Source organism: Topomyia yanbarensis, chromosome 3 (genome assembly GCF_030247195.1).
Source record: "Topomyia yanbarensis strain Yona2022 chromosome 3, ASM3024719v1, whole genome shotgun sequence".
Classification (NCBI taxonomy): domain Eukaryota; kingdom Metazoa; phylum Arthropoda; class Insecta; order Diptera; family Culicidae; genus Topomyia; species Topomyia yanbarensis.
This window is the reverse complement of record NC_080672.1, coordinates 94,587,120-94,614,119: the sequence shown is the minus strand read 5'-3', so window position 1 is coordinate 94,614,119 and position 27,000 is coordinate 94,587,120. Positions and strand designations below refer to the sequence as shown.

Here is a 27,000-nt window from a genome sequence, read left to right as displayed (position 1 = left end):
ATAACCTCATCCCAGTAAATTACATCCGAAATGAGATTGTTTCCGATTGTTATATAAGATTTGTTCATATATATTTTTAATAGAAGAAATCTATGAAAGAAGGGATCATTAGTTAATGCCATGACGCGGACGTTTTTGAAAAATATTGATTCTTCGAAAAATTACGGATTCGGACAATTCAAAGTTTCACAAATTTCACTCGCAAGATCGTTCAAACAAATCCGGAGGACAACATACAGAATAAGTGACAAAAAATTCAAACTAATCGGTAAAGCTGTTTTCAAGTTATAGTGATCATCGACTTCGAAAATATGGTTCCAAAAAACGTGTTTTAAGTTTTGAATTCAATTTGTTTTGCACTCCACAGAAAGAATGCTATTATTTTGACATTTCTACTGTATTGTCTATAATATACTACTTTCAGATAATACCCCAAATTCGATATTTTTAAAATTCTAACTGTGAACCCTTAACAGGTTAGTCAGGTAAGATTTAATTATCTAAAATTAACAAAAATGGTAATAAGCACTAAACTCGCTAACCGTGTACATCTAATATGGACAACCAATCAACTCATGTACGTTATGTTTATTATCGATGCAGCGGGAATCCTTTTTGATTATTTTTGCTGCATGTAGTGGTATCGAGACAGGATCAAAAACACTAATGTTTGAGTGCGCAAGGGTGGTCCAAAAGCAAAAAAAGTCAGGATCACTTCAAATCTAGTCTCCACATTGAAACCTAAAACGATTGTAAGCTTGATAAGTCGTAATATTTTGTGTGCAATTTGGACGAGTCGTGACATTTTAATTTGGTTGTTTGGAATAAATGCAGTCTAAAAATTGTCCGAAAATTTATATTTTAATTGCACTTTTACAGTAACGAATTTGTATCAGTGAACTAATCGAATAGAGAATAATCCGACTCTAATTCGAATATGCGAATCTAATTCGTTAGATTGCTCCACTCTTTAAATAGTATATCCTACTTGTGTGGAAAAATCTCCATTTTATGAATCTCCCGCATAAAATATAGAACCACCCTAACATGCCCAACACACGGGAAGTGCCTGCTGATCGGATTGCGCTGCTCCTGCTTATCCTTTTCAGTTGCCTATTCAAACACAATCCGATAATAAGTATCTACGTCGTCTATCGTTAAGACTCATAAACCAACGGCAGCTCAGCACACGTCTTCGAGAAGGGATTCCCCCCTTCCAAACATCGTCAAAGGCACCGACCGAAGCGGAACCAGGATGATGAAATCGCTGTGTGAGTGCATCTTTACGGTTACCGTTTTCTTTTCGGTAGGAAAAGGCAGAAATTGGAAAAAGAGGGTACTTTTGCCACTAGAATGAACGGGGGTCCTCACTCCAGTTTAGACCATTGCAATAGAGCGTACGCAGAAGAACGAGCAGCCAGCCGTTCGATGTTCTCAGTTCAAGTAGAGAAAATCGTCGAAGAAATCTAAACGACCGTTATGGAATAAGCGTGCAACTTTGCTTAGCCTGTTTAGAAAGAAAGAAACGTTAGGGAAGTGCGGTCTCTCAGCATATGTAGAGACATGTTGGATTGAAAATTGTTTAGCTTTGTTACGAAAAGAATTGGAAAAGTTTTCTTTATTAATAATTTAATAATTTATTATCATCAAACACGCGGGAATCGAAGTCTATTCAAAAGTTTAGTGTGTTGATTTTTCGTTTTTGTTATTTATACCATCCAAATAAGTTTCATCTGAATTTAAATCGAGTCACATCGATCCCAAAACCCGTTATAAATGTTGAAGATGTCATTTTCGAAGGCAAAACTGAAGAGATTTAACGACGTTCCAGGTAAGTGAAAGTGATTCGTGCCGTGCGAGTATGTTGATGGATTATGAACTGTCGCTTTGCATTCTGGGTTCTCGAACGCATGTGGCTTACGAATCTTAAAGTTCCGGTTGAACTGGTGTAACTAAAATAAACGGCATGATCGATCACGGCGTTTGGGTTGTTATGTGGTGTGTGAAATTTGAAATTTAATGCGAACAACAATTGCACAACATAAAACCTTCAACCTCTTCATTCGTTTCGCTATGAATGAAAAACCGGTGTCAATCTCAATATATATCAATCTTTTCCCCCTTGTATGAAATTCAACTCAGTGACAAAAGCTACGTACAAACCGTGGGAAAGATTATTACGACACCCTTCTTGATTCTTGCCTGCACAGAGCCATTCTAAAAATTGGAAAAAAGGACTCCGTTTGTGCCTTGCGATTTGGGGTTGTTCAGTGTTGACTGGATGTTTGGTTTTTTGATTATAGCTCCATGGTTAGATTATTTTAAACTATTTTTTGCAGTCAAAATTCAGAATGTTTCCTGAACTCAAACTATTATCATAAATTCCAGTTTTTTATCCCTTTCAATTTTGCGTGTGAATTTAAAAGAAACTATATATCGCATCAACTTGACATCTTAAACAGACGTAGTTCTTTATAAGCAAATTATTACAGTGCAAGTGGTTCTTCCGTGTCGATTTTACGTTTGGAGCGCTCAAAGTAGACCGTGACGGTGTACATCTTGGATACAAGGAAAACCAATCTAGAAAAACATGTTTTCAGCTGACGAATTTCGCGCCAACTCGAACAAATGTTGGCAGCACCCTCTCAGATTTTAATGAACCTTTCTGTACATGAAGACTTTATCACAACAAGCCACTTTGCATATTTTGTTTTTCCAAAAATGATCTCGACTGTCTTTTGAAAAGGGTCAAACTTTTCTTACTATTTTTTTCAAATGGCTATAGTCTAAAAATGACAAATCCTACAAAAAATGTTTTAGGAGTGGTTTTCACAAAATTAGTTAAATTTTCGAATAAAAATATTGAAAAAATTCTTCATTGACTCCTACACTGAAAAAATCGATTTTAAAAATTTAAAGTCGATTTACAAAAAAACCCTTTTCGATTTGGATGAAATTTTGTTCCAAGATAGATAATTATGTTCCCTACCTACCGTCGAAAATTCATGTTGGGCACTTTTGAGGAAAAAAAGTTTTTTGAAAAAACTTTTCCTTGTCCAACCTGATTTTTTTTTCTTCAGTGTATTTTTATCGAAAACTAAACCAATGAAAGTCATAATCATCTCAGAATCCATTTCCCCAGCTGCTAGTTTTCTGATGCTAAAAGTAACAGTAACCAATTTGGAATATATTCATAACAAACTTGAATAAAGACTGGAAGATTGGAAGACTAAAAGACTGGAAGACTTGAAGACTGCAGTTCATTTATTCCTCTCAAATCTGATAAATTTTATGAAACAATTGACAAACTTTTCTAAAATTTATTTTATGTCTGATGGAGCAGCAGCACAATACAAAAATAAGAAAAACTTTGCAAGCTTGTGTAGATTCCAGTCAAAGTATGAATTAAGGTTGGAGATAGAATGGACCAAAATCGAAAATGAAAAAGCAGTTTTTTCCACGCCGAGTGTTAGTTCTTCATAAAAATCAGTCAGCTTATGTAAAATGTTGTTACAGTATTGCTGATTGATTTTTATGAAGATCTAACACTCGGTGTGGAAAAAAAACTGCTTTTTTCGTTTTTGATTTTTGCCGATTCTCTCTCCAACCTTAAACGTAGAATGGCATTTTGTTGCAGCATCCCATGGAAAAGGACCCTGTGATGCTATTGGTGGCACTCTCAAGCGAATGGCAAAAAGAGCCAGTCTTGCTCGCGACTATGGAAATACCATAATAACTACCCGAGAGCTATATAACTGGGCAGTTGAACAAACTGATAAAAATATCACAAAATTAATTTTCTGCTACATATTCACTGAACAGTACAACAAAATGTCAGAAGAACTCGAAGAGCTGTATAATAACGCCAAAACAATATCTGGAACTTCCACAGTTTTGTGCCTATTCCTGAGGGCAAAGTAGAGACGAAAAGGTATTCTAATTCAGAAGATGAACCAAAAATATTTTCCTTGTATAGAAATAATACAAAATAGCATGCATGAAGATAGTTTTAAGACAAATGTAATATATAAAAATAAATAAATAATTATGTAAAATTCAATACATAATGTTATGGTGGTTATTTCTTTCTCTGATTCTTCTTCAGCACTAAACAAGAAAATGAAAAAAAGGAATAATGGAATATTTGATTAACGACATAAACTCTTTTAAATGGGATTCTTGATTAAGGGGTTACATACCTTTTAGTGATAAAAATGTCAAGAAAGCTTGAATTTACGTGAAGGAATAAAGGAATGATTTCATTACATCAAACTTATAATATTTTGGTAGTACATTTTTCAGTAAAATAAACAAGCATAAGTTTATAAAAATAAATTGATAATTGGCGGAGTTATGGCTTTTTCCCCGAAACCCTTTTTTATTTAAGAGATTTGCGGTGATCACGATTGGAGACCAATAGATCATCTAAAATACCAAAACTCAAAAAAATCCATTAGTATATGAGTATTCCTCGTACCATAACGTTTAGTTGAATAAATAATAATTTTTCCTGCATTCGAGAACGTTTTTTGTAAAAAATCGCTGTTTTAAGCTCTAAAAATTGTATTAAAAATTCTTATCCATAAAACAAAAATTTATGAATAAAAAGGGAATTAATTACGATCAATTGAAAAAAAAATTAAGAAAATTGATTGAGTAGTTTTTCGGCAATCGTGATCACGGAAAAACCATTTTTAGTAAAACAATCTTACGAGATAATCGCGTTTAAAATTGTGCGCTGTAACTTTCGATCTATTTCTTGGATCTTTATAAAAAAAATTGAGAAAACATTCGCAAGGAGTTGTACTTTCAGATAAAGTAATAAAAAAATTTCGATTTCATGAAAAATGCAAAAGTAGTTAACCCCTTAAAAAATATGCTTAGTTGCTAAATTAGACAATATCTTCTCAGAAACAGAGTTTTATTGGATTCTGAGATGATTATGACTTTCATTGGTTTAGTTTTCGAAAAAAATACACTGAAGTAAAAAAATTCAGTTTGGACAAAGAAAAGTTTTTTTCAAATAACTTTTTTCCTTGAAAGTGCCCAACTGGAATTTTTGACGGTAGGTAGGGAACATAATTATCTATCTTGGAACAAAATTGGGGTTTTTTTGTAAATCGACTTCAAATTTTAAAATCGATTTTATCAGTGTAGGAGTCAATGAAGAATTTTTTCAATATTTTTGTTCGAAAATTTTACTAATTTTGTGAAAACCACTCCTACAACATTTTTTGTAGGATTTGTCATTTTTAGACCATTTGAAAAAAAATAGTAAAAAAAGTTTGGCCCTTTTCAAAGGACAGTCTAGATCAATTTTGTTAAACTAAATATGCATAGTGGCTTTTTGTGACAGTCTGCATGCGTTGCGTTGCGTTGCGATGTGTTGTGCTGATTATCTAATAAGAGTTGTTTAGGAAATGGTAAGTAGGAATTCATACCAATCCGACCCATATTAAAACCTCAACAGTATGATAGCCATCATTGTCGGCCGCCCCCATCTCCATCGTTCACGGGGAAGGATAAGGTAGACAGGAAGTGTTGATGCTCCACCTACTTAACGGAAGGACGACGATTCATCAGACTCTTCCATAGGTGTCGCGGAGTTGGTAGTTTGGAAGGGTATCAGGTCTAGGATTCGCCCCAAGCAAGCGATGTGCATTGTAAAGAATATTTTATTATGTAGTTGTTTAGTTAGTCTTCGAGTGCACGATCACTCGAAAAAGAGATTTTGTTTAGTTTTTGGTTCTAGGCAGCCGGCTACCGAGAGTATACTATGTTCCCTAAACAAAAACAATTTGAACTTCACTCGGCCGACCGTGGGAGTATTGCCTAGAAAAGCTAATCTTATCTGCGTAATGGGCCGGATCACTATTTATTGCTACAATATTTGGACAGAATTCGCTACTTCTTCTCTACGATATATTTATTGGCTTGAAAACTACCGAGTGATACATTATACAGGCAAAAATAGCACGAGATGTTATAAATCAAGGAAAGTGTTTCTTATTTTCCATATCAGATTGTTTGTGGAATACAAGTATACGAGCGATAATAACGAACACTGAAGGGAAATATAAAGGATTGTTAACCTGATGCACGGGTTTGTTAGCAATAACGGAGCTTGAAATTAGGTTCATAAAAACAGACGTGGCGAATTTTCAATACGTATTGACCCGTGATCATAGATACTAGTCAGATTATTCGTATTGGGGCTAATTTCCGATCAACTATTCATTTTTACGGCAATGTTTTCTCGACTAGATCTGTTCGCACCCTCTCATTCTGCTACTATCGGCAGAAGGCTGATAGCACCCAGTCGTCGCCGGTCTAAAGACCAAATGTCATCAATAGACTTAGACTCGCGTGGAGGCATGAGATAGGAAACTTGTGAGAATTTTGTTATCCCACCGTTTGACGACCTGGCTTTTTGTGACAGTCTTCGTGTACAGAAAGTTTCATTAGAATCTGAGAGGGTGCTGCCAACTCTGAATACGATTTGACGCAAAATTCGTCAGCTAATCCTGCATAAATCTCTAGAAAAGTTTTCAATTCTTCAAATATCATTAAATATAATGTGCAAAGGTAGTGTGCGTGTTCATGAATTTTTGCAGAATTTTTAATTCACTTTTTCAAAAGTTATAAAAGTTTTTATGTGAACGTTTTTTGTTGGTCAAGTCTCACCACTACGGGGAGACTTGATTAAGAGAATTTTGAAAAATCAGAACAAAAAATTATGACGTAAAACATATTGTACCCATTTTTTCATATTGCAGAGATCCTTAGTTAGCATTGAAAAATATAAACGGGTTGCATTTTACAAATTTCGATTTTTTTAGTGCATTTCTTTTTAACACCCCGGAAGTTGCGCAAATGGCTCACTGAACGAGCAGCCGCGCAGTGGGAAAATGGACCCAAAACGCGACTTTTTTTGAAAAGGCTGGATGTCGTTTACCAGGAAGGGTTTTTCTCATGTAAAAAGGTCTGAAAAACTGATTGCTGGTATTTACAACAACCGCACGGTACGCTATCATGCCCGTTTTGCCCCAATTCTCCTTTCGTTTGAGTTCATGTTCAGAACTGAATATATAACTCGGAAGAAAGTTGAAAACGGCTGACAAAAATTAGTATTTCTTATGTAAAAAAGAGTAAAAGTGAATCGATTGAAGATAATTAATAATAATAAATAATCTCACGAAACGTATACACCCATTTTACCCCAATTCTCCGCAAAACTAAAGTTTAAAGATAGTCCTGGCTTTATATTTCGGTAAAAGGCTATATGCGGCTGATCAAAAGTGATGATTCTTGTGTATAAAAATGCAGGTTTTCGTTTGAATATAGTTAGACTGGTCGCCCGAAACGTATATACCCGTTTTACCCCAATTCCTCCCATAACTCAAGTATAAAGATAAACCTGGCTATTTCAGAAAGAGGCTCAAAAGTTTCTTATGCAAAAAATTCTGGGGAATCGAATGAAGATAGTTAGAATGGCCGCACGAAACGTGTGTACCCGTTTTACCCCAAATCTTCTCATATCTCAAGTGGAAAGTTAAAACTGGCTGTGCTTCTCGAAAAGAGGCTGAAAGTGGCAGATGAAAAGTACTAATTCTTATGTAGAAAAATCCGGGGAATCGGGTGAAGATAATTGGAATGACCGCTCTAAACGTTTGTACCCGTTTTACCCCAATTATTCACATAACACAAGTGTGGTGATACACCTTACTCAATATTTCAGAAATAAGCAGAAAGAGGTTGTTCAAAAGTATTTTTTATGCCAAATAATCCAGGAAATCGATTGAAGATAGTTCAAATGACCTGGAAAAACACGAGTATCCGTTTTACCCCATATTCTTCCCATAACTCAAGTGTGAGGTTAAACCTGGCTGTACTTCTCGGAAAGAGAGTGAATGTGGCTGATGAAAAGTAGTAATTCTTATGTACGAAATTCCGAAGAATCGATTGAAGATAGTTAGAATAACCACGTTCAGCAGTCCAAACAGTAAGCGATGCTTATTGAGTTACGGTTCTCACTCCAATGAATTGATAACAGTAAGACGGTTCTCTTCTGAATCTCTCACTGTTTGGAATCATTATTAAGAGGAATTGAAACTGATCATCATTTTAGTTGCGATATAAATACGGATGAGACGGTTATCTTAATTACAAACAACGAGCTAGTATTAACAAACAGGCAAATAGCTTTGCATAAAAGAAACAGAAAGGAGGAGAAAAAATCAACAAAGTACCGCATGCTGCTTGAATACAATACACTGATAATATATCGTTTACCATATCAATACAAAATAAATGGTACTCAATCTGTCTGTCATTCCAATGCTCTCTCTCTCTCTCTCTCTCTCTCTCTCTCTCTCTCTCTCTCGCACGGCGTCTTTTTGTGGTGACGCGGTCACTGCATATTTACTGTCACAATTAAAAGACCATCGTCAGATTGCCACGTATATGGCACCGCTATACCGTTTGTATTGCTTGTGGCACTTAAAACTGGATTCTAACCGCAATGTGCACTTACTATTTTTCTATTAAATTCTTATCATAGACTGGTTAGCTCGACTGGTCTGTCTATGAAAGTACGACCTCTATCACTTGAAGTACATGTGTTTTCACAGCTCGCAGTTTTCAGTAGCAGTTTGATCACTCGCACTTTGAAAGTGCGGAGTCCAGATTGGTGGGAAGTGCGCAATATTGAACTGACGTAAGTCAACATCTCTGCGGGCACACAAATGCCCCACTGACAATTCGGATTGTTCTGCTCGTTTTGCTGCAGGCTCGATCAGCACTAGGTAGAAACGATATGGCGTGACGCGATCATTAGATGTTTGTAATCGAGCCAAAATATTGGACAATAAATTGAAAAAAGGTTTGGTTTCGACATGTTGATGACTGATAACTAATTTAAATCATGATTCATCAATAATAAAACAATTTCGAACATCACAACGTCGTGTCGTATGGAATTGATTCTGTCGATTGTGGATCGACCTTAAAACGACGTTTTAGATCTTGGTTTGAAAAACATGGCGGCGTAGCAGATACCTGGAGATTGCACAGCACTCCACTGCCATAAACGAACTGTTGAAGCTGTCATTTGATTGTGTACATCGTCCACTCTACTTGACGATTCATCGATGGACTCTTTACCAGGTAGTAGTATAATCGCTTAAAAAATCGGTGAATTTTGTCTCTTTTTATAATGCAGATATTTTTCGGCAGTGCGAGGTTGTATATATCACACTTGGCATATATATATTAGATATTATTCAAAGTATTTATTATATGGTGCCAAAAAGAAACCGAAATAGAACTGTTGATACAGACGTCAAATGTTTTTCCAACAAATCTATATTATAATATTTATAAATTTCAATCTCTGAGCTTTCGGCATCTTGGATTGTTCGGCGAAATTGGTACACTTTTTGCAAAAAAAAACTCGGGTATGTTTCCAACTATTCTAAGAAAGTTTGTTTTAAAAATTACAGCTCAAAAGTAGGGGAGACTGAGGAGACTTGATCCCCGGGGAGACTTGATCCCATCATTGTAACTCAAAGGCGGATCAGAATACATTAATCGAATATACTAGAAAGTTGCACAGCTTTATCTAAACATAAGTTTCTTTAACACAAAAAAATACATTGGACATGTGTTACCGAATTTTTACCGATTCAAGGAAAAAAATCTCAGAAGAACTGAAGAAGATTTATTTTCTAAATTTTCAAACTTTTATACAATTGATAAAGTCACCCACTACATACTATACTTTTGCATACAGAATTACAGGAAAATGTCAATTTTATGAATACGTTATGATTGAGCTGATTTTTTTGTTCAACTATACTTGTGCTAAAGTTTGCTGAAATAGATGCTATGGGTTCACTTGATCCCTTCAAATTTGTGGAGATTTGATCCCCTTCGCCATGCTTCATACACACCACTGAAAATAACCAAATTCACACCAAAACATTTGAAGTCATTGTTGCCATAAAATAACAAAAACATACTGAACGCTTCATCGTACAGAAACTTAACTGTAATTGTTTACTACAGTATACGTAGCAACCATGCATCCCACATTTGACGTTCCTCAACCATAATAACGACAGCTTTCAAAGAATTGCACAGAGATTTGGGGAATTCGTAAAAAAACTTGTGAGAGATGCGTAATATGTAGTAACAAAAATAGTAATATGTAATCACAACAATTTAATCAATACCACAATACATTTATAACATTGAATGGAGTTAGGTACCTATTTTTGTCTTATTAGGGAGGGTACCACATTATTTCATTATTAATTTTATTATTTCAGCTTCTTTGCTTTTTATTAGGAGCCATTTTTATTTCGATTATAGAGGTTTTAGCCGTAAGATCATTCGGCTCTTATTCAGAGCCAATATAATAACAAAATTGTCTTGAGAATGGTGAAAATCTTCTGTTTGAGCGCAGCACAAACTCTAATCGAGTACCCCAATTATCGCAACACCATTTGAACCAATGCGTTGAGCAAAGATGGCAGACGTTGCTCTAACCAAAGGCTTCAGATGGGTAGGATGATAATAGAAAAAGGGTAAAAATAGGCTTATTACCCTACATGCTCTTTTAAACACGTTTTCAAAAAATAATCTAGTGTCCCCAAATTAGGGATCGAGTCTCCACTAATCAAAGAATTTTCCAGTTTTTTGTTGTTTTCCAAAAATGCTCATAGCTCATGTCCAGTATAATATTTCCATGTTATTTTTTTATGATTATCAGTCAACCCTAGAAACAATATAAAACTACAAAAAATACATAGTTTTTGTATCATTCCACGGAGTAGGAGTGAAAAATAAAAAAGGGGATCAAGTCTCCTCAGTCTCCCCTACTTTAAAAATCAACGATGCATTATCGTAAATTATCTTATCATTTTTCAAATTGTTTAGATAAATTGGGACATATTTTCTGAAATCTGGATCAGTCAAACATAAATCTGTATGTCTGGATGACGCTAAAAAATCTGGAAGAATTCAGATATATCTGGAAGGTTGGTTTGAATGATGAATCATTCGTGGTTCTATGAAACCAATGTTATTGTTATTACGAGTTTTTCATAAATACCACGAAATTAGTTTCGTGGGATTGGCACGAATCAGTTTCATTGGTCAAATGAATTGTTTGATGAAATTTAGTATAATCTTTCTAATATTTACGAACACCCTCCGTAGTATAAATAATTGTTTTCCCTAAAAAACCCAAAAGTTTTATGTCCAAAAAGATTATATCACTGAACGGGTTTATTCGCAAATAAGTTTCGTAGAATCAACTGCCAGATAAAACCTGATCGGATTAGAAAATCATACGTAAAAATATCAAAACTTTCGTTCTTCGAACAAAACAGAATGTGCATGACTAACGAATACATTTACTAGTATCACAGAATATTTCGTTCAATTGTTCGAAAAATAAATTCGCCCTTTCCAATTCGTGCTATATACAGAAATATTTATAGTTGAAGTACAAATTGCTCGTTTCATTCACGAAAAATAGTTTAACCATGAACTTCTGTGCAACGTACAGTAAATAAGTAAAATTACGAATTTTTGACGAAACGCTTCATTGCAGAAACCTTCGAAAGAACTCGTGCATTATACGGTCACTTTCGTTCTATTTACGAGTTTATTTTTTCAGTGCTGCAAACCACGAGCTGCTCGAAAAGAGTTTCGTGAGCCAGGCCCCGTGGGGAAGAGACAGAACAATCAGGCAACTGATTTACTTCTTTGTTTAGGGGCCATGCATAAATGACGTAGCAATTTGGGGGGTAGGGAGGGTATACCAAATTTGTGACGAAGTGTGACGAGGGGGAGGGTAGGGTCAGAAGTTGTGCGACGTAGCATTAAGTTTAAAATCCATTGTTTAGAGAAAACAATTTAATGATCCTCCATTCCCAAGAGAAATGAATTTAAATTCAAACAAGTTACTTTTGATGCGGTTTTTCATGAGGTAAATTTTACGATTCGCGGAATTACAAGTTCGCAAAAATACGAAAAGATTTTTTATGCGGATTTAATTCGATACATTAGTTAGCTAATGTTGCTAACTAGTAAACTTAGTTTGGAAGCTGAATTAAAATTTCACTTCGGATTCAACCAAACAAAATCTAGTAATTTAGATGAACGTATTGTTCTTAGAATCATTGGCAGCTGCAGGATTGTGAACTGAGAGAACTTCTCTTCATGTTCCCCTTGACATATAAAATTCAAAACAAAACTATCAACACTATATTTGTGATGAAATGGGCTTATTTTGCACGCAATTTGCTGTTATAATAAAAATGATGATAAAAGTCGTCAAACATTTTGAAAGGACATGTATTTAAATAATTGAAAAACATGTAATTTTTTTTTCATCACCCGTGCGCTTTGCATGGGACGAGGGGGAGGGGGTAGGTAAATGATACGTTATTTACGAGGGGGAGATTAGAATTTTGTGACCAAATGCTACGAGGGGGAAGGGTGGGGTCAAAAATCGCCGAAAAAATGCTACGTCATTTGTGTACGGCCCCTTATTGTGTCAGTTTTAGATCGCTAGCGTTCGTCGTAGCAGTTGGCTGTGCTTCATTTTCTATGCAAGCAGAATGTTTCATAGGATTTTTTTTCGTGGATAAGCTGGATGCTTTCTTCATTTAAGTGAACAATTTTGGTTCAAGCACATTTCAAGATTTATTAGCATTACAGCTGCATCAAAATTTTGAAATATAAGTTTTGCTTACAACAAACATTATGTTTTGGAACAATGGACACTTGAAGGATTATCGACAACATCAGCATTAGTCTACGGATGTTACGTTTGTGACGACACCTTTTTTTGTTTCGGTAACTCGTTACAGTACACGAAAAAGTACTCCCTCGTATCCGGCAGATTCCGTAGTTCAATCTTTTATAGCCTCAAGAACTGAACTGAATATATGCCAGGTAATCAATATAGTAGCAGCAATATTCGTATATTCGTTGAATGAATAGTAAACTGCATCATTTTTCCTTTCATGAGTTGTTCTACAAGGCATATATTTTCTTCTTGATCAATTGCACCATACATGTATGTAAGAACTAATCTAAGTTAATAGTCGTTATTCATACCTCAATACAAATGAGATTGATTTGGAACAAAAGCTTTGAACTTATTTTAGTCCAATTTATCGGTTGTACGTTAAGAAATTAACGCAAGCTGAGTTTCCGCATTCGGTATGCTTCTTTTATTTGAAGAATGATTTCTTCAAATATATACAGCGGAATAAAATTTTCTACGTGGTGCACCAGATCATACATGTATAGAGATAACCTCAAAATTTAAAAGCAATCGACAGATATTTGTTGCGGCTACCAGTCTCCACGTTTTGAACTTAAAAAAACTCACTGTGGAAACTGAATCCTGAAAGAGATTTTCTTGCCAAAAATTTATGAAAATTTCTTTTATTCGTTGAAATACACTTGATAAATAATTGGTAAAACAAATTTTACAGCTTACTCCTGTCAACAAAATTGTGCTTTTTTGACACGCCTTGTGGCCTTACCCTTTAATTTCCACCGCCCTTATCCAAGATGACTCATACGACAAACTTACAACTGGCTTCACCCTCTTTAAACTGCTCTGCTCGCACACGATGTGCCATGACTGTCCACTGTTGAAAGTAAAGAATGCGCACCCCAGGAGTCAAGAGGATCGGTTTGGAACTGTTCTGCGTACTCTTTTACAGTTCTTATCACAACTGGTATACATGCTGCGTGGAAGCCACACGAGACAGCAATTCAACGGTAACGGCTGGGAATTTGGTCACACTTACAAAGGAGTATGTTTGGACAGATGTGTCTCAGTACGTTACGTTTTTTTTTCTTCGCGACTTCATCAATCTCAAGAAACAGCTGCCTTCATGGTATGATGTCTTATGAAATGTCCTTTATTCTTAAACAACACCCAAAAGGCATCCATTCGTTTCGGGTAATAATAAATGGGAAAACGATTAGAAATTAATTTTAATACTTTCACACGATAGTTCACGACTACCGGAAATCATACAAAAAATCGTTCTATTTTGTTTTGAAATTTACAAAAAAATTGATGATGATTAATTGTTCCCATCCTTTGCAGTGTTATATCTCGTAGCGCACGGATACGGTTGAACGCCCCCTTCCACCTACCTATATCTGCCGAGGAAGGGTCAAACGTTTTCTGAGGTCTCGTTTCTTTGTACCTTAGTGATAAAAAATGTGAAGCAAAGAAGACCTCAGTCACAGTGCAGTGAAAGAAATTTCATTCATTACGCTTGGGTGATTTTGAACTACATGATACAAGAATGCGAGTTCGTTACATCAAACGTGTGGAACACCTTTTGTCGGCTGAGCTGACCTCACGCGTACATTAATACCTACTATACAGAATGAACAGATCGGTAGGAAGAAAAACGTTGGCGCGCGTTTGGCGCTACATTTAGAACGACGAAGGGGACACACTGAAACAGGAAGTCCATAAATCAGAACTGGAAAGGTGCACCATGATTATGATATGATCCACATGCATGGTTCGAGCAACGAAATTGTGTAGTTACTTTGCTTTAAGTAGATCGTGCCGATCTGGCGCGTGCACAGAAGTAGATTGTTTATTTTAGATAAAAAGCTGATTGTTAAAAAATTATGTACCCCTAAATGTTAACGTAGCCGTTTTGATACGATTTCCATCTAGAAGAAAAATTATAATCTGGATGCTTTAAACTTGCTCTCAGGTAGAAAAATACTATCTTCTACGTGACACAGAGTTGCTTTATCAGACAATCATAGGATTTCTATTCAATTGTCCCCAAAAGTTTAAACTAACTAAAGGATCTTTTTATCATATATTTCGTAATCTAAAATTTTGAAATTCAAGTAAACATTGCCGAATTCTTGAAATTCAAAACTTTGGAGATCATTAAAATAGCGGTATCCCAGGATCCGAAAAATTTTAAGGGAGTGACTTTTATAAGAACTAAAAAATCGAGCTATTGTTTATAAACGGTCAGTTAAACCAGTGGTTAAACAATTTAAGAATAAAAAATTCAGAAGCCTATTCAAAGCAATTCCGAAGATGCACAGTCGAACACATACTTCCGTTTATCAGGCGAACGTACGAATGTACATATTTGTGAGCAGGGTCGTAGCGTGCGGTCTTCTAGCGCCCTTGGCGGAGTCTCAGTTTTGCGCCCCTTTGGCGTTTACTTTGGCTTTCTTTTTACAGTTCGAGTTTCGAGCTATAACTTAGTGTGTACAATGAAATGGTACACTTATTCTGAATTATTTTTATGACTTATCCTCAATTAGTTTATAAAGCAGATTAAGAAGAAACTTTTACCAATTTTCATACGATTTCGAAGTACGTATGACTTTTATGAAAAAAATGTGGAAGCTGAATTTCAGAAAAGTTTTCGAAAGCGACGCGGAAAACCAAAGTTTATCATCCTATTATGGGCGAATTCTTCCATATGAAGTGTTGTTTGTTTTGTGATTTTTTTTTCTGGTTCACTGCCCATTTCGTCGCTGTTGTGCTATCTTATGACAAACGCCATTTTGGGGTAAACTGAGATAGATATGCCACATTACTTGTTTGAAAAATCTCTACAAAGTGACGTTTTCAGAATTTAGAAATTCTACTTGGTTACTTAGATATAGCTAGAAACATGATGAGAAATTGTGAGTTTTTTGCTTCAAATCACTATATCTAGAGATTGGCTCAAGTTATATTGAAGTTTTAGACAGTTTTATGTGTGAAAATGTCCGAGGAACACAATGGAATAAACATTTTCAAAAGAAAATTATACGAGTTGTGTGAAAAACACAGTTTTAGTTTTGAACCGGAAATAAAAGATATTTGGCAACACTGTAATCAAGAATAACAATTTTTTCTAGATTCCCTGACTCATTTCCTTTAAACTGCATTTCACCGAATATTTATAGACCATATGAACCCAAAGATATGAATAAAAGTTAAAAAGTGATGATTTTTTTCTATGGAAAATTTTCCATGCACGATTATGATACGTCATACAAATTTTGTCATCAATACACGCCTATGACACGTGTGAGTACGACTTTTGTTTACATTCATAGTAAAAACTCACAACATAGTCAACCGATCTTCGTAATATTTGAGAGATTAATGCAGAATAGATAGAAGCATCAATTGTCTTCTTTGGATTGTTTATACCATTTATAAGTTTCAAGAAATTCAATCTCAAACTTTAAAAATCGTTTTTCTCGAAATGTGCTATATGGCGCTTGTCATAAGATAGCACAACAGCGACGATTTGTCATACATTAAAAGTCAAGCGCAAGGTCAAGCGTTTGAAGATTTTGAACGGAACATTTTTTGAGAGACTTTGTGAAATCAGTTGACGCTAGGTATTTGAAGGCGAAGGAGGGAGGATTGTTCCAGGAAACTTCCGGGTAGTTTGGTTTAGCAAGCACACGATTTATTAGGGTATTCAACCCGGTTTTATCATTCAACAGTCCGAAGATTTTTTTGAATATTTGTTTCTTCATCAACTGTTATTTTTAATTCTGATGGTTGCAAACTTATAAAAGATAGTAAAAACTTGAATATCAATTCGCTTTTGCTTGACTGTGTCCTATTTTATGTAAATTCCAGCCGCAAATCATAAATTGCATATTTCTTATTTATTTGATGTTGCTAGATATTTGAAAGCGACGGAGGGAGCATCTTTTCGAGAGATTGTATTTCAAAATCACAGGAAATAACACAACTAACGATAACATGGATTCCGAACAAGATTCTTCGCGAAAGATTCCGACTGCCTGATTAAAATCATATACGTTGAGCTCGGTCGGATAATATCTGATATTCCTTCAGAACAAAGATAATTGGATATATTTTCTAAATATTCCGAAAGACCTATCGCAATAATATTCAGCCACAACAGATATCTCGAAAGTTTGCCCAGATAAGCTTAAAATTGTGAAATTCTGTCTAAAGCAAGCAACCTGGCGACAAGTTTTTTTGACGTAGGACTACGTCTTTGTTTTCGATATGGGGGTGCACTCTGCAAATTCTACAAAAATGGTATGTAACGAAAAGTGGTCCAATTTTAAACGCATATAATTCAGCCATCTCACGATAAATTTTCAAATTTTTGGCACAAATCGCCCCGAAATACTTCTAAGAATAGATAACCCAAGGATTTTTGCTATCATGGCATTAAAAAATTAAATAATATACAACCTTGTCAAAATATCGCGCATTAACACACAGAAGATAGCGCTTCCCAAGCCCTGTACGACGGATTGGTGTACCTAGCGCGCAACGCTTCTATGAATGACGTCATCATTGACTATTTATAGAATGGACTTGGCCAGACACGCTCAGTTCCCTGCTGAACGGCTGGCGAAGCAGATCACTGCGCTGTGTTTTTTACAGCCAGTGTAGCTGAGCTAGAAGTCCGTTACACTGGCTGTGGAGGGACGCTACCCTGTGTCGTCCAACAGGCGACCGCTATAACTGCTTCCTAAATGCCGCTGTAATGTTGCCAGTAAATTTTTGGTTTAACTAGCACATGTATTTGCTATTTTCGCTTGAAATTAAGTAATGTAGTGGTAGTAATAAGCTTCCCATTTTGGTTTAAACGCAAGGACAGTTTTTAAAACAGGATTTGATTAATTAGTTAAGCTCATCTAAGCAATTTTATCAATTCTGTAATTTAAAAGGAATTTTACGGAACTTGGTGAATTTGGCCCCACTTGCAACTGGTATAATCAACCTGCACAAAGTGTTGCATAACGCAGGGCTGTTTTTTGGAACAAAATCATTCAGCCCTTCGCTATGAAAAATCACGATATTATGACAGATGGGCCAAGCGCGGCCGTTCCTTTCAATCGGGAAAGGCCGCGTGGAATTTTGGTGAAACGCGCTGTGTCGTGTCGTGGTGGTACTAGTTGTCTCTTTCGCTCTACCCATCATCATCAGCGTTGACTCATTTTGCATTGTACCCTTGGGTTCAATGTTTGGGGCGAATGTGTTGGTAGGTAGGGGAACTGGCGGTAAAATGAACAACAAAGTCATTATTTTCTAACTAATTAGTGACTGAGATATTACAATCACCTTATGTTTCTTGTTAGACATGTTTTGTACATATCTGGTAAAAATACTTCGTCATAAACACATTTTTTCAAACAAGATTCTTGATTTCTAAACATGTCCAAAAATGAGACATGTTTATAGCGACTGGGTAAAATGAACAGATTCTGGTGACCTGCAAAATGTCCTGTATGTATGCAATGCGCAGCGTTGAAAAGCATTTTCCGATCAATGCTAATATCCCAACAGGGCATTTTGCAGGCAAAAAAATTGACACGGAAGAATTGAATTTTCATGACGTAATATTAACCATTTTACAATCCTGTGGCATCGAAACACATCTACAAACTTGGGGTTATCCATGGGTGTTTGAACTTTTAGGATCTGTTTGAGAGCAACTAGAAAGCTTGTTCTATACATGAGATGTGATTATATTGTCTAAAATTTGATTTTTCTTCACCGGTCCGGGTGTTTTTTCCCACACACTAAGTACTAAGAAAATAAATATTTTACATTAAGTAGTATAGTCCTACGTCTACATTTCGTGCAACCCCATAGGGCTGCCCCTTGTAGTTTTTTATGAAGGACCGCGTCTACATGCCCGCTCATACCGTTGAGATGGACGGTGTGGTCTTTTCAATTCGGATATCAACAAAAATTACCACTACGCTTACGGAGTTCTGGATAGCTGCTCGCAAGTTATTTTTATTTCCGAAGCCTTAGCACGTAAACTAGAACTGAAAAGTGAATGTTCCAGTACCGAAGCAAGTAGTATTGGCCAAGAAGTCGTCCTTATCCGCTCGAATGTTCTGATTAAGATCTCGTCTCGCTTCGAAGGCGTATCACGGTAACGCTTCCAAGTAATCACGTCGATATTTCTAGTTGGAATCTTTCCTGAACGTCCCTCTCGCCGACCTGAAATTCAACATCTACATATTCTATTCGCTGCTGAAAGCATACAAGATCAGGCTCTCTATTGGCTACCAGAGGACAGTATTTAGCTGCCTCGAAAGCAAGCTCCAACGCTTTTGTGAAGTAATGCGTGAATTTCGAATGATCCCGTTACGAAAAGCATGTGAGGAGCACTTCCGAAGGAATGTGGCTAGGACAAGGGATGGTCGCTACATGCTTTGAGTTCCGGTACGGGATGAAATGCTTGCTTTGTTGGAAGATTTGTTCACTGTGGCACAACGTAGATTCTGGGCGATTGGATTAAGCAGTGTAAGAATGCGTATATGAACTTCATGGAAGAGTATGCAACACTTGGTCACATGCAGTTGAGTTCTCGCGTCGGAAATCCCCACTTAGTTCTACCACACCGTGCTATCTTTTGCCGCGATAGTTCCACCACCAAAACGGGCGTCGTGTTTGACGCTCCCAGTTGTCGTTGAATGATATGTTACTCGTTGGCCCGATCGTCCAACCGCCTCTTCTTGCTATCGTTCTCAACTGGAGGATTCTTCGTTTCGCGTTCAAGTAGATGTGGCGAAAATATTTCTCCAAGCCTGGAGACACCCGTTGGACCGCAAGTTTCAACAAGTACTATGGCGATCTAGTCTGTTCTAGCAAATCCAGCGCAATCAACTCACCACAGTGACATACGGCACTTCCGGTGCACCATACCTCACCCCTCGGGTGCTAAACCAACTGGCAAAAACGAAGGGCACAGATTTCTCCTCGGTGCAAAGATTGTTCTGGAAGGCTTTTATATGGAAGCTTGTAATGTAGTCACTTTTGTGACGGCATAAGTCGATCACTCGATTATTCACCGATACTCAGACCTGGGTAAGCTGCTATGAGTTGTTAATTACTGCTTTTGTAATAACACTCAACGTTCGAAAGCAGATCGTATGGAGGGCACTCAACAGCCCCTGAGGTGAATCATGCACTAAAATCGCTTATTTGATCAATACAGGGAGCGGGATTCCCAGAAGAAATACGTCATCTCTCCGCTAACAAACAACGGTGTTTAACGAGCAAGGATAAGAAACTACTATCGTCAATCTAGACACTCGACCCGTTCTCGGATTAAATCGGTCTGCTACGGCTTGGAGGTCGTCCGTTAATTAGGAGAGGAGCAAACGTTGAGATTTGCGGAACCGTGTTCGTCTGTATGGCGATGAAGGCGGAAGTTCTACCTTCGCAGAATTTTTGAAAGCCGATCTTCCACTCTGGAACAATTGACTACAAGATTGGTTCAAATTGAAAGCATACTAAATTCTCGTCCTCTCATATTATTGTCTAGTCATCCACAAGATCTAGGAAATGTAACTCCCGGTTACTTCGTAGTAGCAGAGCCACTCTATTCCAACCCAGAGCCCGACTATACCGAGCATCCCGTAGGTTAGCTCACTCGTTACCAAGAAATGAAACGTAGCATTCAGGACTTCTGGAAGCGCTGGACAAGGGAATACGTTCGCAAACTCCATCAACATTTAAAATGTGCAACGTGTACGTGAAAAGATGATCGCTCATTCTACTAAAACAAGAAGGTCTTCCTCCCTAGGAGTGGAATGGTCTGGTCTGGGTCTGACTGTCACTATGGGGTTGTATAAACGAGCAGTGACTGAAGTTTATCCATTAACGCCCCCCCCTAGATGCCGATGTGAAAGAAGAATGCGAAATAGCTGCTCCGTCAAGCAGTAAAACGAAGCCGTCGTCGGGCAAGAATAATGGTTGTTGGAGATAATTCGATTCCGGAGGCCAAGATAGTGCACTCAGTGCACGGATTTTAGAAAATTTAAAAAAAGTCATTTTTCGTTAATCAATTGCTCTAAAACCTCGGAGTATGCTCAAGTAGAAGTTTTAACCTTCGAAAAGTTATATTAAAACGTATGTCATAGAACGAAAACGTTTTTGCTTCAATTTTTGAAAATGACAAGTTTGAACGTGCAGCGCGAGTGATCGTGTAGATTTTGACCAATCCCGGACGGATTGACAACGTTTTACATGCATACTTTTTGTTAAGATCTCTAGCATCTGATAAACAACACCATTCAATCCATCAGATCTGTTCCACGGGCACTCACGGATGTTCCGGCATGGCACCATTTTGTTACCGGAACCATATAATCCTTAAGAAGGACGGCAAACAGAGATGAACTGCAGAAATTTCATTGATGCTAACCGTCGACAGGATTTCAGTGGTAATTTTACGTGGCTTTTCTTTTGTCGGTTCTCACGGTTAAGAGGGACAAGTTTGTCTTTACGTGGAGGCATGTTGGTAGACTTGAGCGATTCGTAGTTATGCTGCCTAAGCTCGACCCATGCCAACAGAAGACAAAAGACTAGATCTGTAGTTTTACAATCTGTATACTTTACATCCTTGCTCTCACTAGAGTACTATGGCTTTAAATTTTCATAACCTTGCCTACTCAGTAAACTCTAGCTCAGCGGTTCTCAACCTTTTTTGTATCACGGACCCCTTCGAAATCACCCTTGCTTCGGACCCCCACGGATAAATATTGCTTTTGTATGCTATCAATATGTTATTTTCAGTTTGTTGGAAGACAAGTCGTAACATTTCAATCTGCACTCGGAAAATATATTTTTCTTCGCGGACTCCCTGCGGCCCCAGGTTGAGAATCACTGCTCTAGCTAATTGAATGTCGTTATAAAGTAAAAAAGAAAATGTGACTACATATTAGTCGAAATAAAAAAAAGAAAACATTTTTCGCCAATAAGGAAAAATATTGCATAGTGCATATTGCATTGGCTTGCTAAACCAAACCAAATCAATTCTCATCTGCTAAATCAGAACTCCTTTTCTTGCGGAATATCACGCAGGACCAGCGGTTTGCTCAGGTTTTCGTGTTTTGGAGCTAGCGCGTCAATCCGAAGCTAGCTTACTCCTCTCACCAAGTTAGTGTCGTATTCTGATGAGACGAAGTCGAAACGCAATTTTTTAACGCAATTTAACGCAATTTTAACTATTAGTGCCGCTTTGCAAATTTTGTAACACACTACATTAAAATATATCAATGACTGACAAGATTCAGCACAACGACAACTGCTAAAAAATAAACGTTTTTGAGTAGAGAGAATCATTATTAATTGCCGTAAACGAGTCTAAGTTTGAACTTCATCATCATTCATCACACTACTGATATAATTGACGGTTTCGGTTAATGGAATTTCATTAAAGTATTTTTATTTATATTTCTTTATTATTTATAGTCGTTTCCTCTCCTTCACCGTTTGTCGAACCCAAAGAGAAGGAGCCAACAAAAAAGTCTAAAAAAGAGGACAAAATCAAGATGGGCAGCATGGATGCTGAATCCATCAAAACTACCAAAAGTGCTCTTAGCTTGTTCCGAACGGTAAGTTAAAACCTCTTATTTTTGCTTTTATTAAATGTACTATTATTAATAACAATTAATAATAATTTGGGATCCGCATTCACACGAGGTATAAGTAAATATAAAATATTTTTGCCATCGATAGCAGTTCGTCTTATAATAGACTAATAGAACCCGTTATTGTAAACGAAATTTGAATTTTCTTAAACCCTTGTGCCATTGATGCTTATAAACAACAAGGTTTAAAAAGTGTAACTTTTGGTTTAGGCAAGATTTGTCCACAAATAAAGCAAAAGGCTAGTAACTGGGACTATTGCATTTACTATTCCTAGAATTGATTTTATTGTAATTAATCTCATTGAAATCAGATAAGGCAGTACTGCCAGAGACATTTTCAGCTAACGGCGAAGAAATAAATATTGATATATCTACAGAGAATGGACATATAACTTAAACAAACTTTCTCAAAAAACCTGTGTAAACATTGAAAATACGTTGAAAATCACCATCGCATACAGAATCGCATGCATGAATGATTATTGTATCCAAGTTTGCACGCAACGCCCGTACAGCATTTCTGGCCGATCGTAGCGCCAGCTAGTGGTAAGTTGCTACTTGCTGGTGGTATTTCAAAACGGCAGTTTTATTTCTTACACACATTGAAAACTGTACTTGTATATCCGTTCTCAGTACAATCTTTGTTGTTTTACAAGATTATTGAAAACTGATAAACATCAATTAAGATTGTCCTCGGATATCTTTTTCACGTGATTGGACCATTGTGAATATTATAGGAGAACTGTACTGCCCATAAAAGCATAAGAGTCCCATATGGATTTTTGTCGAAAATGAGTTAGCTGTTGGATTGTATTCTGTATCACCACTGAATCACAATGCACAAATAAGATTACCAGGTTTATTTAGAAAATATCGAAAAAATACCAAAACATGGTTGTCCCATCCATAAGACTCAATGAAAATGTAAAATTTCAACCGCGTTTTTCTCGGCTTGCTGTTTTTCAATATGGGACTCTTATGCTTTTATGGGCAGTGTATTGGGCATCGGAAGGTAAAATGAAGCAGTTTCTACAACTGCGAGACATAGCACATATCTTGATCAAAATAGATTTTTGACCCTTCTTAACTTCTACAGTCTTAAGAAAAAATATTTTTTGGAACCCTATATGAGCTAGAAGAAAGTAGGACATGAAAGGGTTACATAATAGGAATGACTGAAAAAACTTCGTTCTTTCGGGAGTTCGGGAGTTATAGCAAGTTCTGCACCTTTTCGGAATCTCGTAGTAACAATAATTTTACTCAATCATGGAAAATTTGCTTGAGATGCATTTAAAATAACAACCTATGTAATCATGCTCTGCTCTGTTCTGTATTCCAGCCATCTCTGCCGCGACGTCTCAAATTCAAGCACATCTCGGATCTGACACCGAAAAAATCCTTCAAAGGGGACACTACCGAAAAGGTAATCCGTCCCCTGGAGCGTGATCTTGAACCAGCGGGAGCAAAGCCACACGAGAAGGGCGTCGATTGTGGTGACAACGTTACCAGCCACAAAGTACCACCCATCATTCAGTTGTACAACAAGATCGACGCCAACAAGGAAGCGCTCCAGCGAGCGCGGGAAGAGAACGAACAGCTTAAAGAGCAACTGCAGGAGTTGATGGCTGAGAAACGTCGGGCCGAGGTCGATCGGTGCAACATGCTTGCGGAGAAAGATCATCAGATTATGCTGTTGGAACGGGAATTGACTAGCATAAGCAAGGCAGATGAGTTACTGCAGAAAATTGCCGAAGGTTGTCTGGAGAAAGTGAAGGAGAACGAGGAGGAGATCAAGAGTTTGCACAAGGATTACGAGAGACAACTTGGGGAAGTGTATGATTCAAAGATTGAACTGGAGATGAAATACGAGGAGCTGGAGATGAAGTATAATACCCTGTTGGATGATTCCATTGTAGCAGAAGGTGAATGTTACCTGTTGAACGAGGAATTGATGGCAATGAGAGAGATTTTAGAGGCGCATGACTTAGAGCTGCAGAAAAGGTTGGATGAAATAAAAGATTTGGATTATAAGTTGCTACAGATGATAGAGGAGGGAAAGGAGTTGAAGGAGCAGGTGAACTATTTCCGTGTTCACGCAGAAGAAGACATGATGAGATACGTGGAAGAAGGTCGGGTCACTATTCGTGAGATTGATACTTTAAAAAAAGAAAACGAAAAACTGTTGATACAGTTGAGCGAGAAAAATACAATAATCGAAGGGATGCAGGAGGAATTGAACGAAAATCAGTTTGAGATGGATGAAATACGGGACGACGCGAGGAATGATTTCAACCAAGAATTAAGTGCAGTAGTGAAAAAATACGAGCAGCAAATCGCTACTATGAATGAGGTGAATGAGATGAAGATCCGAGAATGTGAGTCAGTTTTTGTACTGGAGAAATCCAAACTGATTAAAGAGCAAACCGATAAACTGAAACGACTCGAAAAAGATCATTTGAGAGAAATTGAGAGAATTGGAGAACAAGCCGAGGAGAAAATTAGAATCTCTGAAGTTCAAAGTGAAGAGCGAATGAAAGCTTTGGAGCTGTCGATTCAGAACTCGATTTCGAGTGCACTCGCAAACGAGAAGATGCTGTGGAAAAATGAATTAGACAAATGCCAGAAGATCGCCGAGACGGAAATTATGCAATGTGAATTCGAGAAACGTGATCTGAGGGCTTTATGGGAAGCATCCAATGAGGTGATCAAAGAACATGAGAATAAGATTGATGAGTTGGAAAGGAAACTGAGAGCTGAAATGGGCAGTAGCAGCAAAACGAAAGAGGAGTATGAAAACGAACTGAAGGAAGCTAGCAAAGAAAATGCTCGTTTGAAGACGGAAAAGTACAACTATCAGCTGACTCTGAACAATACGCGATCTACGGTGAACATTCTCATGGATCGTTTGAAGAAATCGGACGGAGATGTTGAAATGTTGAAGTCTGAATTGGAATCACTAATCAAGAGCAAGTCCGAGATCGAAACTGAAAACAACAAACTACGTGAAGAGATGGAAGAGTACAGACGGGTTTTGGTTGCCCTTCGTATGTCTTCCAGTCAGCTAGAGAAGGAGATGCGCGAGAAAGAGGAAGTGTTTGAAAAGATAATGACTTCCGAGGAGGACGCCATTATGACTGTGTCCCAAATTGGAAAGCTTTTCAACGAAAAGATGGAAGAAAGTATATCTAGGTATTTGGACATGTACGAAGATTTGAAGAAGAAATACGATGCCCGTGAAGCATACATTCAGGATATGAAAACGTTGCTAGATGAATTTGCAACCGGCATTGAACTAGCTCGGATTGAGCTCGATACCAAGGATAAAAAGATATTTGTGTTAGAAAATGAAAACAAGGACATCAAACTAGAAAACATGACGATCAGATTCAAATGTGAACAGTTTGAAAAATACCAAAACGATGGACGGTGCCAACAGCCTTCACCTGTTTCTCCGCCCAGGGTAGAAGATGAACAAATGGTTTCAAACTTTCTCATAGAGAACATTATCAATCAGTTGGAAAAGAACGGTGACGGCAAAATACTCAGCAACGAACATATCGAATTACTCCAGGAAGTGATAGAATGCGATAACGAGAAGGAGGATACTCGAATAATCGAGCTAAATGAGAAGGTATTTATTTCAAATCAGGACATCAACACGGTATTTTCATAATATTTTTTTCAGCTCAAATCGACCGAAGAGAAGCTGCAAATAGTGGAACAATTCGCGAAAGAAACCTCCGATAAATACACCGAGCTGTTGGAAAATCAAAACAACCGACAGAAGACGAAGTCAGTTGAAGGCAATAAAGATCACCAGCATCTAAAAGCGGTAATACGCACCTTTCAAAAATACGTTTTACTATAATTTTAACTTCATTGGTATCATTACAGAAAATCGCCAAACTGCAGGACATCAACAAAAAGCAAGAAAACACCATCCTTGGACTGCAGCAGCAGCTATCGTGCTACGATTCGCCACAGAAACTGAACATGTCGGGAAAAGTGTACGGCATCGGTAGTCCGAAGACACCTAAGAAATTGATTGCTTCACCCTATCCTGGAAAAGAAAACCGGTCCCCGGCAACTGCAGTGGTTAACGTTTATAGTCCTCGAGCGAACGCATTGCGCCCGAGAAATAACTAACGAATCAATCCATGATGGGTAAATGTCGTTTCGATTAATATTATGGAATAGTCGCTATTTTATATGTACTCAGTTAAAATCGAGCCATACGCAATTCTTCCTGTGGCCCGAAAGAAGGCGATGAGTTCGTAATTTCGAACATTTGGGAAGAATATTTGTATAGAATCGCACAAATTCAAGTGTTCTAAGGGGTAATGATGATATGGTCACAGATAACACTATAAAAACCATTGGATATTTTCAATGAGAACTCGTGATAACAGGACTCGATATAATATTTAATAAATGCGAATACAATAGGAAATGTTCCTTCAAAACTTCAGAACACAAAATGTCAAAACGAAAAAAAAATACAACAGCAGTTACACAAAGTAGTCAAATATAATA

The 27,000-nt window shown here is 37.2% G+C and overlaps 1 protein-coding gene across 1 annotated transcript; it reads left to right on the top strand.

Annotated features, from left to right (window-relative positions):
- The first annotated feature begins 1,390 nt into the window (after positions 1–1,390).
- On the top strand, positions 1,391–27,000 carry LOC131689491 (desmoplakin-like). Its single transcript, XM_058974612.1, has 5 exons — positions 1,391–1,831; positions 22,289–22,431; positions 23,807–26,098; positions 26,153–26,299; positions 26,362–27,000. The coding sequence occupies exons 1-5, from the start codon at positions 1,777–1,779 to the stop codon at positions 26,611–26,613; spliced, it is 2,889 nt and encodes a 962-aa protein (XP_058830595.1). The 5' UTR covers positions 1,391–1,776; the 3' UTR covers positions 26,614–27,000.